The sequence below is a fragment of the Diabrotica virgifera genome, chromosome 3, assembly GCF_917563875.1.
Source record: "Diabrotica virgifera virgifera chromosome 3, PGI_DIABVI_V3a".
NCBI lineage: Eukaryota > Metazoa > Arthropoda > Insecta > Coleoptera > Chrysomelidae > Diabrotica > Diabrotica virgifera.
Window position 1 is genome coordinate 7,893,498 of NC_065445.1, and position 18,054 is coordinate 7,911,551.

At 34.8% G+C, this 18,054-nt stretch overlaps 1 protein-coding gene across 2 annotated transcripts in view; it reads left to right on the plus strand.

The window, feature by feature from the left end:
* Positions 1-1,200: 1,200 nt before the first annotated feature.
* The window catches only part of LOC114330105 (general transcription factor 3C polypeptide 5), a 34,135-nt gene continuing 17,281 nt past the window's right edge, over positions 1,201-18,054 (plus strand). The window contains exons 1-5 of one of the 2 annotated variants that reach the window (XM_028279423.2): positions 1,201-1,512; positions 3,749-3,926; positions 5,137-5,248; positions 12,403-12,709; positions 12,934-13,144. In XM_028279423.2, the coding sequence (XP_028135224.1) occupies positions 1,360-1,512; positions 3,749-3,926; positions 5,137-5,248; positions 12,403-12,709; positions 12,934-13,144 (961 nt within the window). In that variant the 5' untranslated portion in view covers positions 1,201-1,359. Of the gene's footprint in view, positions 1,513-3,748; positions 3,927-5,136; positions 5,249-12,402; positions 12,710-12,933; positions 13,145-15,473; positions 17,589-18,054 lie in introns of those variants that run through there. The other variant, XR_007697382.1, reaches the window with a different exon arrangement.

The window sequence follows — 18,054 nt, forward strand, 5'->3', positions numbered from 1 at the left end:
AAAATGAATTTATTCCATAATTTAGCCCCTCTCTGTATATCAGGAGACCGGCGACAATCTAACCAATAGTTTAGCAATAATTAAAATGTTAATTAAAAAATTTCGGTCGAAATAATAACCAGAAAGATTATGATACACCAGAATAACTATGATTTTCATATAAAAAAGCACTATACCTATTCAACGTACCTTACAGGATTGAAATTGGACCATTTGAGCGGTCTCGGGAATGTTATAAAGAAACAATTTTTTGGCTTATAAACAAATAGAACCCCTCAGAAAATATTAGATTAAATTAAATTAAGTTAACGCTGTTGAAAAGAGCACGGCTTCTGTGTCCTTTTCGAAGAAAAACAAATTGAATTGCGAGGAGTGATTCCAGGTATAACCGGTCAAATTTGACCGGCATTTGCGACAGAGTTATAAACAACAGGATTTTAATCTTTGAACCATTAGATACCTTTTAATTCCGGTCTTCTTTGTACATACAAATTTTCATATCTTCAAGACACTCATAACAAAAAAGATTTATGTCACTGTCACCAAATTATTTAATTATTGATAAATAATTACTTCCCTCAAATTTTAGTTGAAAATTAAAGATTTTGTTTGGAAAACCCGAATTTTCCGAAGAAAATTTCCGTCGAAGGAAATTGGAATAAATTATTAATGTGCAGAATTAAATTACTGTCAATTTTTATGTGAGTGTTTTGGTTTAAAGTTAAAATTTTCGGAGTTTTAGAGCAATAATAAAAAAAAAGATTTCGGAGCGCTAATTTGTTTATAAACAAAATAGCACACTTTCTGTGGACTTTGCACAGCTATATTACTAATATAGGAAATCTTGAAGATTTTATTTCAGCATGTCCAGCAATAAAATAGCTGGTAATTAATTTTCCTTGTTTTTTACTAATTTTCCCAGATTATTACCTCACATCTTTCATTGAGTTGATGATTCATGTTGTGGACATTCTCAATTATTATATTTCTAATTTAATACTATTCTATCTAATTCCTCAAAACAAGCAAATTTCAATTAAACCCAGCTATATTATAATACCTTTTGATTTAGTTTTCCTTGCAAGAAATAAACAAAACACATCTAAACTAAACCTAACCTCGCTTTTGGCCATTCATTCATCTCCGTGTCAAATAATTTCGACAGTCGCCATCGCCATATTGAAAGCGACTTGTTTAGTGTCGAAATTTGATTTAGAATCAGGGCCCTGACATCACATCTGACATTTTCAAAACAAACATTTTAAGCTTAATTTAAGTATGTAATTATTTTTATTTTATTAGTTTTTAAATTACTAATTGAAGGAAAAGATTAGTTAAAAAGTTTAGTGCAAGCTAGTTATGGAAGAATCAACAAGTAGAAATTTGACTGCTGTTGATAAAAGTTTTGTATACAAACTGCCCAGAAAACTTGTAAGAATAGAATATCCTGGTCTTGTAAAAAATGTATCAAATGCTATTGAGACTGTAGGAGGAATAGACAGCATAGAAACGGTAAGAAAACATTTTCTTCTGCATACCTCTGTATGCATTTTTATGGCATTTTTTATTTATCATTGTGACCACTTCTGAGCCAATTTGCCTCCACTCCTGTATAAAGCCCTACACATGAGTTTTCCACTTTTCTTTGTTTTGTACGTTTTGCTGCCAGTGTCTCCCTATTTTTGCTTAGATGTTGTTGAATTATCTAGTCATTGGAATAGCCCCCTCTAAGAGGCACTTGTTCATTAAGATTTTAACTGCCTCCAAAGTAGTTTGACTTCTAGCTGTATTCATCTCTTTTGATATTTCGTCATCTTCAGGAAATTTTCCATTTTTCATTTGTTTCAATGCATTTTTAACTTCCTGTTACTAATTTAGTGGTTAGTAATTTCTGGTACCGTAGAATGGGGTGAGATTGATCTCCCGGGGTGACATTGATCATTTGTCATTATATCACATATATGTAGATACAACCGGTAACAATGTAAAATTGTTTCTGTACGTGGCACTGTTCATTTCTTGGATCTTGACTATGATCAATTCACGTCGTTGTTAGTTTGCAATTGGCATTGGGAAGAAGTTCTGTTGCTTTGAAATTAACCATAGTTTTGGCCTATTTTTATAGTTTGTGTACTTTTGATGGTAGAGAAAGAACCGAGGTAAGTTCGCTAGTTCTAGTGTTATAAAATTATTTTTTATGGTTCTGTAATAATAATTTTAAGTATCTAGCATTTTAGCTAACGCCAGCTTTTTTAAGATGGCGGATAATATTGAATGGGGTGACATTGATCAAGTGATCAATCTCACCCCACCTTACGTACGTTGCAGAAATTAATTTAAAATTTTAAGAAAATAATATAATATTTGCATGCTTACCAGCCAACTCTACTAATATTTGCCAGCCGTTGGATATCACATTCTTCAGGCCCTTCCAAGAAAGCTGGAGGAAAACTTTAACATCATGGAAAATGCAAAATTCCAAAACCTCTGGCATTCCGAAAAATTAATTTCCTAAGCTGTTAAAGCAAACACTTGAAATCATGAATAAAGTACCACCTAAAAATCCAGACGGAGAGAAAAGTGCTGTAAAAAGAAACTTACTTTCTAGTTTTGAAGCATGTGATATTGCACCATTCAACCCCAATCGAGTTTTGGAAAAGCTACCACAAGAGATGCTCTCTTACTAACTTTTTGAAAGACTTGAGGTACAATTTCGGCTCTGAAAAACCTAGACGTAAAGGAAAACTGTTAGCAGCTGAACCTGGTCAAAGTGTTACAGCACCTAAACCATCAGAGGAGTCCAGTGACGATGATTCAAATGAAAACCTGGAATTAGATGACAGCAACAGTGATGTTGATATTAGCCAAGATGAAGAGGAGGTTAAATATTTCTGTTCTTCATTAGAAAACATCACGAAACGAAAATTCCTGTCAGTAAGATTTTTGTCTGGTTCTCGGAAAAAGAAGGAATTCGCTATGTCTGTCAGATAAAAGGAGTTTTAGAAGGAGAAGAAATCGAAGTTCAAGGCCTTAAATCAGCAGGACGGAGGAAGATTTTCAAAATAATTGAAAATGACATATCCACTGTTCCCTTCAAGGAAGTAATTGCTTTACTACCAGATCCGACACTTGAGACGATTTCTGATAGGATACAACAATATCATTTTCGCGGAGAAATTAATGTAAAAGAATGTTAAATCAAATTTTCTTTTTCTATAAATTGTTCTGAATTGCATTTTTAGTTATTAAAATATGTTTTTTTTTTGTATAAATAAAGAATAGTACAATAAAAATAGTGTGATCACTCTCACCCCGCATGATCAATCTCACCCCTTTGTAAAAATTCGAAAAATTATCTGACCGAATTAGTCAGGGTTAAGATTGATCATATTCTATTTAAAAGCACTACTGTTTCATGCTATAAAATCATCATGACCAATCTCACCCCAGTCACGGGTCTAAGATTGATCACCCTTTTTTTATGAGATAAGTGCATTTTCTTAATAATTAAAACAAAACTAGTGTTAAATCACTACTCTTTAGATATTAATATAACACGTGAAGTGTTTAAATATAGAACATACACAAAAACGTTTAAAATATAAATCAAATAAAGTTAAATTTGATCAATCTCACCCCATTTCACGGTAGTGTTTTAGACCCTACATCCTACATTTAGTATTCTTCATTCTATTGCGTATATTATTGATAAACAGAATAAAAATACCTACAGTTGTTGCTTTTTTAGGCTATAGTGGATGAGAGAAAAAAACTGGAACTGCGATTTCATCCAGACAACAAATATAACAAACCTTGTACATCTGATCGATATGACAACCCTAGTTTATTAATAAAAGTAAAAGAAAAGGATGGACAGTATGACTATGAGATTATTGGGTATACTGCCACAAATTTTAAGTTTAACAGTGAGTACTTGGAGATTAAATTTATTTCCATTTATTTATGTAATTAAAGTTTTTTGTTCTTTCTGTTCACGTACTGCCCTGTGAATTATCCTGCTATTCTTCTTCTAGTGCCGATTCCACTAATGAAGGTTGGCTACAACCATTGCAAATTCGTCTATATCTTCTGCTTTTCTGAAAAACATCTGTGTGTTTAACCCAATGAACTGTCAATACGGATGGAATGGCCCTGTCCCATTCAAATAGTGAAGCAAGATTGACTCCAACTTACAAGAGAGAGGTCCTGAGAGAGACAGAAAAGAATCAGGTAAAATTTGACAGGCCGTATAATATATCAACTTAAATCGGGAATGGACCTCATATTTTTTAACTTGGTATCAGGGCTGATAGGCAGTATTTAAAAATTAAGTTAAGTTAATAAAGTTAAAAAAATATGAGGTCTGTTTTCCCGATTTAAGTTGATATAAGCAACTGAAATTACATGGCCTGTCAAATTTTACCTGAAAAATTCTCTGTCTCTCTAGGACCTCTCTCTTGTATGTTGGCGGCATTAATTTTCTTCATGCCTATTCCATCAGTATTGACAGTTCGTTGGTTTAACCTGGTCCAGTCGTGAATGTTTTTCAGCTAGGATATTTGGCGTCTACCAGAACCCCTATTTCCTTTAATTTTACCCTTCATAATCAGCTGTAATAACTTATACTTATTATTTCCAAGTATCTGCCCCAAGTATGCTGTTTTTTTCTTTTTAATGGTGGTCAAAAGTTCTCTGTCTCTTCTTATTCTGTGTAACACCATTTCATTCGTAATATGATCCGGTCCACAATATTTTCAATATTCTCCTAAAAAGCCACATCTCAAAATCTTCCAGTTTTCTCATTCTGCTATTGTAATAAATAAATGAATCGGTCATTTTAAAAACGATATATATCCACTGAAGTACTTTTGAGAAAATCCATTTTAAATGCACTAGGTACATTGTTTGAGGGGGCAATAATTGTGACTTGGTACTTACTTATATATGCAATGCCTTTGGGAGTCGGATTAGTGTGATTTTTTTCACAAAATAGTATAGGCTGGTACCAACTCCACAAAAATGTTAAAGTTATTTTTGACAATATGTCGTTTTTAAAATTACTGATTCAAATATTTTTCTTCTTTAGATTTAAAACAAAGTATTTCTTGTTGGTAATTTTGTATTTTACTTTTTTAGGGACTGTAGACTTTCAGTACTTACCTATTGTACAAGATGATAAAACAGGATCTACTGAATTCATTTACTATGACATTATGCCAAAAAAATTGGCTGACTTAGAATACTTCACGTAAGTATAGTGATGTTAGAAGAGAATATTCTCAAGAGAATATTCTCGGCCAGAAAATTCTCTCGAGAATATTCTCGGCAAAAATTTCCTATATTTTCAAAAACCGAAACAAAAATAAAAACTAGATACGGGTCAAATTATTATAATTTAAAAAATATGCAGGTATATTGTTTTTGCCGTGAACCTCTAGGAAGGGTGTTTACAGTGTCAATATTTATTGTTTTGGTGCAATATTAACGTGCAAATATTTAAAATGGTGTTCATTTAAGCAGAGAAGAACAAGTTGAGGAAACTGAGTTTGAAGATAATTTAGCAACTTTAAAATATGATGATGAGTCGGCTGAAATAATGGCAGATTTGACACTTTATCGGTCTAAGGAGGGATTTTTTGGAAAACCATACGTTGTAAAATCAATTGAAAAACTAGACCCAATCATATGGTGAAAAGGTACATGTTTCGGAACAAAATTAACTAAAATAGCAGTTGATATATTAAGCATGCCTTCATCCAGTGCAGCGACTGAAAGAAGTTTCAGTATTGTTCTGAAGCTATTTCCTTGTGGCCTTTTTATAATGAACTATTTTAAATGGGAAATAAGCCACAATTTTATCAAAAAAATGAATTTAGTAACGGTTCGACGCCCAAGTCGGGTGTCGTTGTCAAAATACAAAATAATACTCTAGTATTATTTTGTATTTTGACGACACCCGACTTGGGCGTCGAAACGTTAATAAATTCATTTTTTTGATAAAATTGTGGCTTATTTCCCATTTAAAATAGTTCATTAGAAGTTTCAGTACTTATGGTTTTTTATCCACTCCTCTAAAAGAAACCGGCTCACTGCTGAACGGGCTCGTAAGGTAACTTTTATTGCTCACCATTTAAAATTGTTAGAAGTAGACCAAGCTGAGCTGGCCACTCGTGAAAAACAAAATCCCATAATTTCTTATCAATACATTGAAATTCAGAATGTAGGTGACTAGGATGAGCTAATGATAGAAATAGTTTCTGAATATGAGGCCTCATCTTTTATCATACCACATCGATTATTTGCTGTTAAGAAGAAAATTTAATTTTTTTATCAAAGAAATTTTGTGTTTTCCGTTGTTTTTGTATTTTTTATATACAAATAACACTGTTGTTTCGTCTCATAATTTTGTATATAAGATCATGATTTTTAATACCTTATTTTCCATCTTCAACAATATGCTTAAGCGCATCATGGGGTTCATTCTCAGAGAATTCTCCATATCGAGAATATTCTCCGATTTTTCATTCTCGAGAATTTTCCAATACTACGTAAGTATGAGTTTTAATTACTAAAAAATGCATTTTTCCTGACAAGAGGTACTGTTTTGTATAGATCTCGTTGATCTGTCTTCTATCTATCTTAGAGCTTTAATCTATCCATCTTTGGACACAGGCCCCTTTTATTTGTTTCAATCCAGCTCTGTGGTCTATGGTCATCTATCTAATTTTGACATGTTTTTTGAGGTTATCGCTCGAGGATCTGTTGATTACATTTGCAGAAAGATAGGGAAAAAAATAGGTTTTTTTCGAAGAGTATCACCATTTTTGACATTTCAAACTAAATTAACAATTTATAATTCGTTAATATTACCTCACTTTTTATATTGTTGTTCATTGATTTATACAGGATGTTCTAATTATGATAGGCTTCGAATTCTCCAAAATAAGGCTATGCGAGTAATATTGAGATGCAATCGATATACTCGAATTCAAGATATGCTGAAAACTTTAAATTGGTTAAAAGTTGAACATTTTATGTATGTCCAATCTATGACATTCTTATTTAACATGGTAAACCATTTATTGCCTGAGTATTTGAACAGTCAGTTGGTCCCGATAGCAAATGTTGATGAGCATAGCACTAGAGCTGCAAATTCAATAAATTTTTATGTTAGAACAACCAACAAGTCCAGTTCAATGAAAAGCTTGTTTCATAAAGGAATTGCACAGTTCAATAATATACCTTATCACATTAAAAATAGCCATAATGCAACTATCTTTAAGAGATTATTAATCCATTATATTAAAACTAAGACCTAGAAACCAATTGGCAATGTTTGTTGTTCTTCCAGTGTTTTTATTTTTATTTTATTTTTTCTTTTTTTATTTATATATTGAATGTTTCTGATTAATTTAATTTGACAATGCTTATTTCTTTATTTGTTTAGTCTCATGTTTTTAATTTTTGTAATACTTTATGCTAATTATACAGCGCTCCTTGCCTTGACAATTCTTATGTAATTTGTACAGGTGTGGAGTGCAATGTTTTTGTTTTGTGTATTATCTATTATGATAAATAAATAAATATCTATCTATCTATCTATCTCGTTGATACATGTAAAATAAGAGAATGTCAATGATTACAGCCACATGTCCTATAATGTAATTTTATGGGGGAACTCAGTAGATAGTAACATAGTGTTCATTACACAAAAAAATTATACGTAAAATTTTTAATTTGGATTATCAACAATCGTGTAAACCAGTTTTTATTAAACATCAAATTTTAACTTTTAGTTATTGGTAATTTATAAAAATATGGTTTATTTATAAAAATGGTATACATTTTTATTTTATTTTTTATTTATTTATTTATTCACGGGCAAGCCCAACTTTCTACTACCTATACATCTATAAATGTTTAATTTATGTAAAAGAGGAAATCAATACATATTCAGTAAATTCAGATAATCACTATTATAATTATGAGGTCGTTGCGTTGTTGTTGCTCCAGGTAACTATCAGCCGAAGAAAAAGAGTTCGCTTTTTAAAACATTTTTATTTGGAATCAAAATAAACAGAAGATAAGATAACTAGCCTTAAGTTCGTTAATAAAATATATTTATAATTTCTACGCATCGAGCTTACTGTTCGGGCCGATGTGACGATATTTTTGTACATGAATGAATGATTTTGACGATCGTGCGAAATAGGAATTGCTTTTATTAATACGACATGAATGTATAAGGAAAGGGGAGAAAGGAGATCCCGCTCACCTCGCCGGATTGAAAAGACATATAAAGGATATACGATCACAGCCCATATAAGGATAGGTAAAAGGACAGGTAAGAAGAAAACTGTCGGATTCGCTCAGCTCGCCAAAACGACAGCGGAAATGATCAGAAACTACTACCTACATAAACTCACCTCTTGTACCTCGCTGTTGTCTATTATTCTTCGATCAACGCTCCAAGAATAATAATCAACTAGGCTTTTCGATCCGATTTTTATATCGTTCGAAACAGTACAAAAACGTGTTTTACTTAATTCATTGGCGTACTCTAGACGATAAAATTATATTATCGTCACATAATACAAGAAGTGCTGAATCTTTACAAGTTCCAAAACACAGAACATCGAAATTTCAAAATTGTTTCAGATGGGACTGACTTTATACCAAAAACTACCTTTGCCAAAAACTGTAAAAGAAATACCACTTTCCGCGAAATTAAAAAAAAATGTTAAAGATTTACTCTTAAAAAATCCTATTATTCTATAAATGAATTCAGTAAGGTCTCTTTGTATGCGGATTATTTTAATGCGATTTTGAAGTTGTGTGGTTTGTATTTCATCAAAAAATGTCTATTATTAACAAATAGTAGTAATTAATAAACTATTCCCATCCAGATGTTAGTAATCTGAGGGTTTGCAGTTCTGGTATGGGAGCCCAAGCGGGGATTTTTGCAGTTACTCGAGCGCGTCAGATTAGCATATAGGGAGAAACCTGCTATCCTGCAGATGTACCTCTACCATAGATTGGCTCTTAACACGGGTGAGTTCGTTAAGGGGGGCCCGAAAAAAAAAATCTATTCTTAAAAAAACTCGAAATTGTCAGATTAAGATAAGGTAAGTTAAGTACATGCAAAAGAGTGTATATTTAAAAAATCTGACGATTTGAGCCGGGCGTAAGGAAATGGGTGAGTCCCAAAGATTCACAAGAAAAAAGCGAATATTTCGCGAAATGAATGACATATCGAAAAACTAAAAAATATGTGCTCAATATTTTTAAAAAATCTATCTAATGATACCAAACACGACTTCCCACGGAGAGGGGTGGGGGGTAAATTTAATATTTTAAATACGAATCCCGCGATATTTCGCGAAATGAACATCAGATCGAAAAACTGTAAAATACACTTATTCAATATTTTTGAAAAATCTATCGAATGGCACCAAACACGACCCCCCATAGATGTGGGGTGGGGGGTTACTTTAAAATCTTAAATAGGAGCCCTCATTTTTTATTGCAGATTTGGATTCCTTACGTAAAAATAAGTAACTTTTATTCGAAATATTTTTTCGAATTATGGATAGATGGCGTTATAATCGGAAAAAACGATTGTTGGAAATGGAAAATTAACTTAAAAAATGGCAAGCGCCCACTAAAATGGAAAACTTAACTAAACTTTTTTTGGTTTTAGGACCTACTCTTCACAATACAATTGGTCCCCATAGCGATCGAGTGACTGCACATTTAGCATACTTTGCTCCCCTACCATTCGGGTATTCCCCTTGTGACATGATGTAGCATGTAGCTATTACATCAATCTGAGTTTCGCATTGAAAGGTATAACTTGTAATTGTTTTGAAATTAAATTTAAATGTTGTTGACAGTGTTTAAGAGTTTAAATGTTGCTGACTTCAAGTTGCAGTATAATAAAGCACATTTTGATTTCCGGATTGAAACATTTAATTAAGTGTCATAAAGTTTTATATTCCATTAAAAGAGGTTTTTGCATGCAATCTGAGTAACATTAGTCTGCGTTTTTAATTAAATTAATTTTCTTCTTTAAGATTTTATTTGGCCCAATGGAGAACAAAAACATCAAAGACATATAATTTTTGGTGGAAAAACGTCCAACATTTTATGTGATTTTAGAAAACAACGGAACGTATCCCTACTTTTTCAATGCAAGTTAAGTCTTTTTTTATGCGATTTTTTTGGTACCCCGTCAAAATAGCCCCGTCAAAAAAGCCCCGACAAAATAGCCCCGACATAATATCCCGCACACAAAATAGCTCCGACAAAATATCCTGCAGACAAAATAGCCGCGGAATAATAGCCCGCCGACAAAATAGCCCCGAAAAAAAGCTCCCTTCAGAATTCATCATGAAATAATTCCTTAAAAATACATTTTTTCGGAAATAGTAATTATCCTCTATTCAGATGTTTATCTTAACCACATTAAATAAAAGTTGTCTTTTCAGAGAACTCGAGTCCTGTCTTTCCTGCCTCTTGGAAGTTTGAACATTTAAGTTAAGTGAAAATCAATGTTAATTTATGATATAAACATTTTTTCTGTTTTCGGGCAACAGTAAAATGCATATTAAACTAAATAAATGAAATACATTCTTCCTTTTTGTCAAATAATTTAAATTAAAAAAAAGTTTTTGGACACCTTATATAAATAATTATGTAATTGTTTATAAGAGGCTGTTTTAGCCGGGGCTGTTTTGACCGGGGCTATTTTGTGTGCGATCTATTTTGTCGGGGCTATTTTGTTTGCGGGCGATTTTGTCGAGGCTATTTTGTGTTGGGGCTTTTTTGACGGGGCTGTTTTAACCGGGCTATTTTGACGGGTCACGGATTTTTTTATATGCGCTTTTCTGTGGAACGTATCCACCACCGCACAAAACGAGACCTTACTGTATCTTGAGGACAAACTGCAGTAGCTTCATATTTCATTTGTAAAAAATGTAATTTTATTTATTTTATGTTTTGTGAGTTTTGTTACACTGTTAATATTGTACTATACAAATTAATGTTGTTTTTTATACTGAATTTTGTAATGATGTATCCTATACATTTTTAATGTCTTAAAGCAGTGTCACTGCCTACGAGCCAACTCTGGCCCGCAAAAGTATTTAATCCGTCCCGCCGAGGGTCCATCGACATGGATAGTATGTTATGACAAGTAGCTTTAACACAAGTTGCATTTTTTCGATAATTCTGGCCTCCTATAGAATTTCTTGAACTTTGTGGCCCCCCATTAAAAAAGTTTGCACACCACTATCTTAAAGGATCAATAAAATATGACTATGACAATACATATGTCTATAGCAACTATTGTGCCCATTTTTTCTAGCATCTATTACTATTCTATAGCATCTGTTACTATTTCTAGCATCGATTACCCACTATATAGATTTAGCCATACGGCTCACACTCCCTCTGGGGGAAAAATTGACTCACCCCAAATACCTAGGGTATCAAAAGGATTGAGCTCTGGTGGGACTCTTTCCATGTTATCAAGCCCTAGGTGACTTGGTATGCAGGTGTATCTCCCAAAAATTTTCGTACACTTCTGGCCGTCGCGAGTAGTACAGCTTTCTGCATGGTCTTATAAAGATGTTCATTTAGACCGAGGTTTTTTATGTTTTGAGGAGGTTCTTCGGAATGACTTCAGTAGCAGACATAATAATTGGTATTGTCTGGGTACTTTGCATTCTCTGTTGTCTTCGTATTTGAATTTCCAGATCTCTGTACTTGGCAATCTTTTCAGTAAATTTAGTACGTAGATTATTGCTGTTAGGTATCGCCACATCAATAAGTGTTGTTTGTCTTGTTAATTTATTAACTAGTACGAGATCTGGTCTATTATGTGCCACTGTTTGGTCTGTGAGCACAGTGCGGTCCCAGTATAGCTTGTAGTTGTCATTCTCAAGCATACTCTCAGGACGTATTGATAATATGGGAGATGGTCCCTTTGTAGAAGTCCCAGCTTGATGGAGAAGTCCCATTCAGGTAATTTTTGATTGGTATAACCTGATCCTGAATGGCTAGTAATGAACCTTCTGTTTCAGGGAATATCGTTCCTTATGTCAACCAATAGTTCGACGCTGTATTGTCGACATAGTCTTGGCTGACCTCATTGGGATGTCGCCCGTTCAGAGGTTTACCCATCCAGGTGCGCATTTTTTCGTCCTTTGTAAGGTGGTTTATGCGCATTTCTGGTTACCTCAGTTTGATAGGTGTTGTGTCATTTACTGCGCAAATGGCTCGATGTAGAGTAGATGACTCGGCCTTACTATACTATTACTATATTTTTCAGAGCCAGATTTTGGATTTTAATTGTAGATTTCCTAGAAATTGCCTTATACATAATCAATTAAATTTTTACAGATCCAAAGAAGCTGTCAACCAGCCACTGTTTCTACTACCTCACAACTTTTGTCGATACGATATAACACACCAAACCCTTTACTTGAAAGCAGACGAGAAATTTAATTTAGATGTACCCAGTGCTAATACGAATACTATGTTTAAAATGTTCGAACCAAAGAAAAAGGACAATCCGTCATCTAAGCAACTGTCATATATAGTTAGTTTCACTGATCCAAATCTGGAGATACCTCAAGGACCTAAGGAACCTATATTTAAGATTGTCCAGGAAAGGTGCTTAGAAGAAATTTATGAAAAGATAAAGCAGGTAACATTTATGTCGTTTTGTAAGTTAACCCTCTGGTGCCCAAATTTTTATTACCTTACCAAATTTCACATTAAACTCAAAATTGCGTGGTAAAAATCTGTCTGATCGGCCAAATTTTTAACAGCTGGATGCTTATCCGATTCAGTCCAGAGGCTGGTTTGGGTATTGCATCTATAAAATACTTTTTCAGTACGACACCGAGAACTGATTTTTTTCATTTGTAGCTTTTCGATGAGAGGCCAATGTGGACCAAAGCTGCAATTCAACACAAAATCGGGTTCACTAACGAGATGTCTAAGATATTACTACCGGCAAACGCTTACTTATGGTCAACTGGTCCGTGGAGAATGATATGGACTAGGCTTGGTTATGATCCCAGAGTTGACCTGAGCAGTAGAATTTATCAAATTTTAGATTTTCGAATCAGAGAAAGTGGTAAGTTAGTGCCAATTAAATTGTTAATTGTTAACATTGGGGCGCGCGTCTAATTGATTTAAAATTGTTGGTCCTTCGAGCCGGATGAACATGTATATAGGTTTAACAAAAAAGTTTTCAATAAAAGTTTTTTCGAATAGTTCCGATTCAATATAAGTTCCAACTTAAATAAAAAAAACATTGCCAAAATTTGACTTTAGTCATCAATAGATGCTTATTTATTCAATCAAACAACCAACCCGAAATATCCAGAAGAATAATACAAGGATGGGCAGCATACGGAGCTCTTAGGAACATTTTTAAGAGTGACATTCCAACTAACATGAAGAAAAAGTTTTCGACCAATGCGTTCTACCGATGATGACCTATGGTGCAGAAACATTATCGCTCACAAAGAAAAACGCACAAAAACTAAGAGTAGCGCAGAGAAGAATGGAGCGATCAATGATAGGGGCCACTCTGCGAGACAGGATTAGAAACGAAGATCTACGAGCTAAGACCAAAGTCATAGACGTCATTGAAAGAAGCTGTAACTTAAAATGGAAATGGGCTGGACACGTTGCCAGAATGAAGGACGGAAGGTGAACTCGCAAACTAGTTGAATGGAGACCAAGAGCCGAGGAAGACCACCAACACGATGGCAAGACAACTTACGAAAGACAACAAAAAAAAATGGATACAGAAAGCACAAGATAGAACACTTTGGAGACAAACAGGGGAGGCCTATGTGCAGTAGTGGATTGAGAGAGGCTGATGATGAGATGCGATGCTTATTTATATTTATGAACGTTTTTTTAATAATTCAACACCATTTTTATAAAACTATTTGTTTCGGGGGGGTTAGTGAGCTTGGAGAGGTAGTACCTTTGTATCGGTTTGACTGAACACTGGTCCTCACAAGCTCACAGGGCTAGATGAAGCGAATATAGCTCTTCCAAGTGGAGCCTTAGCCTCTCTCTAGTGAAGACCGTAATGCGTGGTGAAGAGCCACATCCTACACGAGGTGCCCCTGTTAACGCTGAACATTACGGATCTAGACCGGAAGGTCGATAAATATTCCTGAAAATGGTAAGCAGCATTTCCAGTACCATGTTGGGGCGTATGGAAATTTATCCAGGACCGGCCTAATATTGGATAGTAGGAGGCAAGACTGCAGCAGTTTGATTGGCTTCTATACTGCGACTCACCAACCCGTTCGGCAAGCGTGGTGTTTTATGTTGCCAACATCCCCTGAAATAAATCGAAATGTCAGATTTTAAAACAAAGACGGAAAGACCCCAGGTGAGTAGGATAAATCCAGAGTCTCACACTGATTTATCAGTCTGTCCCAAGGATTCTGGGGGGACAAAAAACTGACGAAACGAGAAATACGTAAACCCTTTTCATTCTACGTTGCCACCTATAATGCCAGAACTCTATTGTCAGAAGAAAAATTCTTCGAAATGGAAGATGCAATCAAAGAAATTAAATGGGACGTAATAGGAGTCTGCGAAATACGACACCGTGGTGAAAACTTAAAGACGCTGAAATCAGGACACCTCTTCTATAGCATTGGCTCCGAAACCGAATCAGTTGGAGGGGTCGGTTTCTTCATCCATAAAAAACATAAGAAAAACGTAGTTGATATAAAAAGTGTGTCTACAAGAGTTGCCTATGTAACCCTAAAGCTCAACAACAGGTATAAACTGAAAATTATCCAGGTATACGCTCCAACAACACAACATCCAGACGAAGAAGTTGAAGACTTTTATGATGATATATCTGTAGCTCTAAAAGACACACCCACCCACTTTACAATCCTGTGTGGGGATTTTAATGCAAAATTAGGCCTTAAAGAAGACGAAGCAGAGACATCACTAGGAAATTTTGGAACTCTAGGTAGAAATGAGCGGGGAGAAACACTCTTAGGCTTTTTGCTACAGAATAACTTGTTCCAAATGAACAGTTTTTTCGTTAAAAAACTACATAGAAGGTGGACGTGGGAAAGTCCTGATGGTTAAACAAGAAATGAAATAGATTACATTATCAGCGACAAAAAACAGATTATCACAGACGTGAGCGTCCTAAATAAATTTACTACAGGAAGTGACCATCGAATGGTAAGAGTCACAATAAAAATAGACCTCAAAAAAGAACGTAATCGTTTGATAAAAAAGAAAACCTTGCAAGCCTGGACTCCCCCATTAAATATTGATAAATACCAACACCATATAAACGCTGCTTTGGAAAGAAATACAACTTCAGATGAAAGTATAAATAGCTTAAATGAAAACATAATTAGAGCCATTGAAGAAAGTCAACGAAAAAACTGCCCAAAAAAGAAGAGAGATGAAAAAATAAGCCCAGAAACTAGAGAACTAATCAACGCGAAGTAAAATGAGAGGAAGCGAAAATACTGAAAAAAGTGCGTTAAGAGACACCAACAAGAAAGTGTCAAAGGAAATCAGAAAAGATCTAAGGAAGTATAAAACTCAAAGCATCCAGAAAACCATAGAAGAAAATAAAAGTTTGAAAGTTTTACGAAGGAAATTGACCAACGGAAAATGCGAAATACATAAATTAAAAAATAAAAACAGCGAAATAACATCAAACAGAGAAGATTTACTAAATATCGTAGAAGAATTTTATTTGGAACTATATAGGAGCCAAAGGCTGAATCAAAATAATCTGAGGGAAGCGGTTTCAAAGAAAATAATAAACCAAGGCTCCGAAATACTACCAGAGATAACCACTAGCGAAATCCATCAAGCACTGAGAAAAATGAAAAATGGAAAAGCACCAGGTGAAGATGGAGTCGTAATAGAGGCCATTAAAAACGGAGGCCACATTCTTATAGGTAAAATAAAAAATCTCTTCAACTTATGCCTTCATCAAAAGTCGATACCTGAAAAATGGAAAAACGCAGTAACAATACTTTTGCATAAGAAGGGAGATAAGACAGACTTAGAACATTATAGACCCATTAGCCTGCTAAACCACTTATACAAACTCTTTACAAAAGTAGTGACATCAAGAGTAGAAAAGAAGCTAGATTTTTACCAGCCAAAAGAACAAGCTGGATTTCGATCAAACTTTGGGACAAACGACCATCTGCAGGCAGTCAAGTTACTAATTGAGAAGTCAATAGAATATAATAAACCCCTTGTCCTAGCATTCGTGGATTTTCATAAAGCCTTTGACACGATAGAGCTGGATAGCATTTTAGAAGCTCTAAATGAATGCCGCATTGACTACCGTTACAGTACACTCATCTATAATATTTATAAAGAGGCAACAATGAGTGTTAAGTTACATGATAAAACCAAACAAATAAGCATAGAACGCGGCGTAAGACAAGGCGACACACTCTCGCCAAAACCATTCATAACTGTTCTGGAATATGCCTTTAAGATGCTCAACTGGGACAATAAAGGGATCAAAATAGATGGAGAAAAGTTAAATCATCTTCGTTTTGCAGATGACATAGTCCTTATAACTGATGACCTAGGAGAAGTAAAGAAAATGCTAAATGAGTTAGACGCTATCTGCTGGAAAATAGGCCTGAAAATGAACTTTTCTAAAACTAAATTTATGACTAATCTGATTCCTAGCGGGCAGCTGATTATACGCGAACAAGAAGTAGAACTAGTGGAAAAGTACATTTACTTGGGTCATGAAATTAGAATTGGCAGAGATAACCAAACATGCGAAATAAAAAAAAGATTAACTCTTGCTTGGGCAGCCTACGGAGCTCTGAGAGACATATTTAGGAGCAGTATACCGATCGGTTTAAAAAGACAAGTGTTTGACCAATGTGTGCTACCGGTAATGACATATGGAGCAGAGACACTGACTCTAACCAAGGCAACAGCGTCGAAAATGCGGGTTGCTCAAAGGCGCATGGAAAGATCCATGCTGGGCGTAACTCTACGGGATAAAATAAGAAATGAAGATCTCAGACAAACAACCGGTATCGCAGATGTTGTAGAACGTATCACCAGGCTCAAATGGAACTGGGCAGGACACGTCGCCAGGCTGAAAGATTCAAGATGGGCACGAAAGCTGATGGAGTGGAGACCAAGAGAAGATAAACGAAGTAGAGGAAGGCCGCCTACACGTTGGGCAGATGATATCAGGCGGATTAGTAAAAACTGGCAAAAATCAGCACAAAACCGTGAAGTGTGGAAACAATTGAGGGAGACCTATGTCCAGCAGTGGACGTGAATTGGTTGGATGATGATGATGATGATTTGTTTCGGCTCTTAAACCAAGTATATATAACTGTAAAGATCTCCTATTTGTTCTAATTTTTTCCTGGTGTATTATTTTGAGGTCTGCAAAGAGCCACTAGTCACTGAGGGCCTAATCTGAAGAATTCGAAGAGTACAGGAACAATTCGAAACATACAATTCATAAATTTTTGACATTATTTGTATCGAATTGTGACACATGGCATCGTGTTAGGGTGAGAGTACTCTTTTTTATACTTTTTTGTTGTTTTTCACATTTGTTTGTTTTTCAAATGCACCAAAAATTCTTCTTTCTTTCTGAATGTAATCTATGAACAAAATACATAATTTAAACATCTCGCAAAACAATTTCGTTTTGTTGACGTGTACTTCTTTATGTTTTCCACTACCACATTTTTTGTTGGTATGACATTCTTGGTGTCTTTATGGCCGTTGGTCCTATGGTTTGTTATATACATATAGAGGTGTCTAGAAGCCGTTGCATGTCCTGATTGGCTTTCTCTCATATGGCGCTACAGCATAAGTCGGGCCTTAGCCTCCCCTACTATCCGCCTCTAAGTATCTCTGTCTCTGGCTGCTCTCCTCCAGTTGTCCACCCTCAATATCTCTTTAGCATCGGTTCTCACTTCGTCAATCCACCTCTTTCTTGGCCTTCCTACTGGCCGACGTCCCACCATAGTT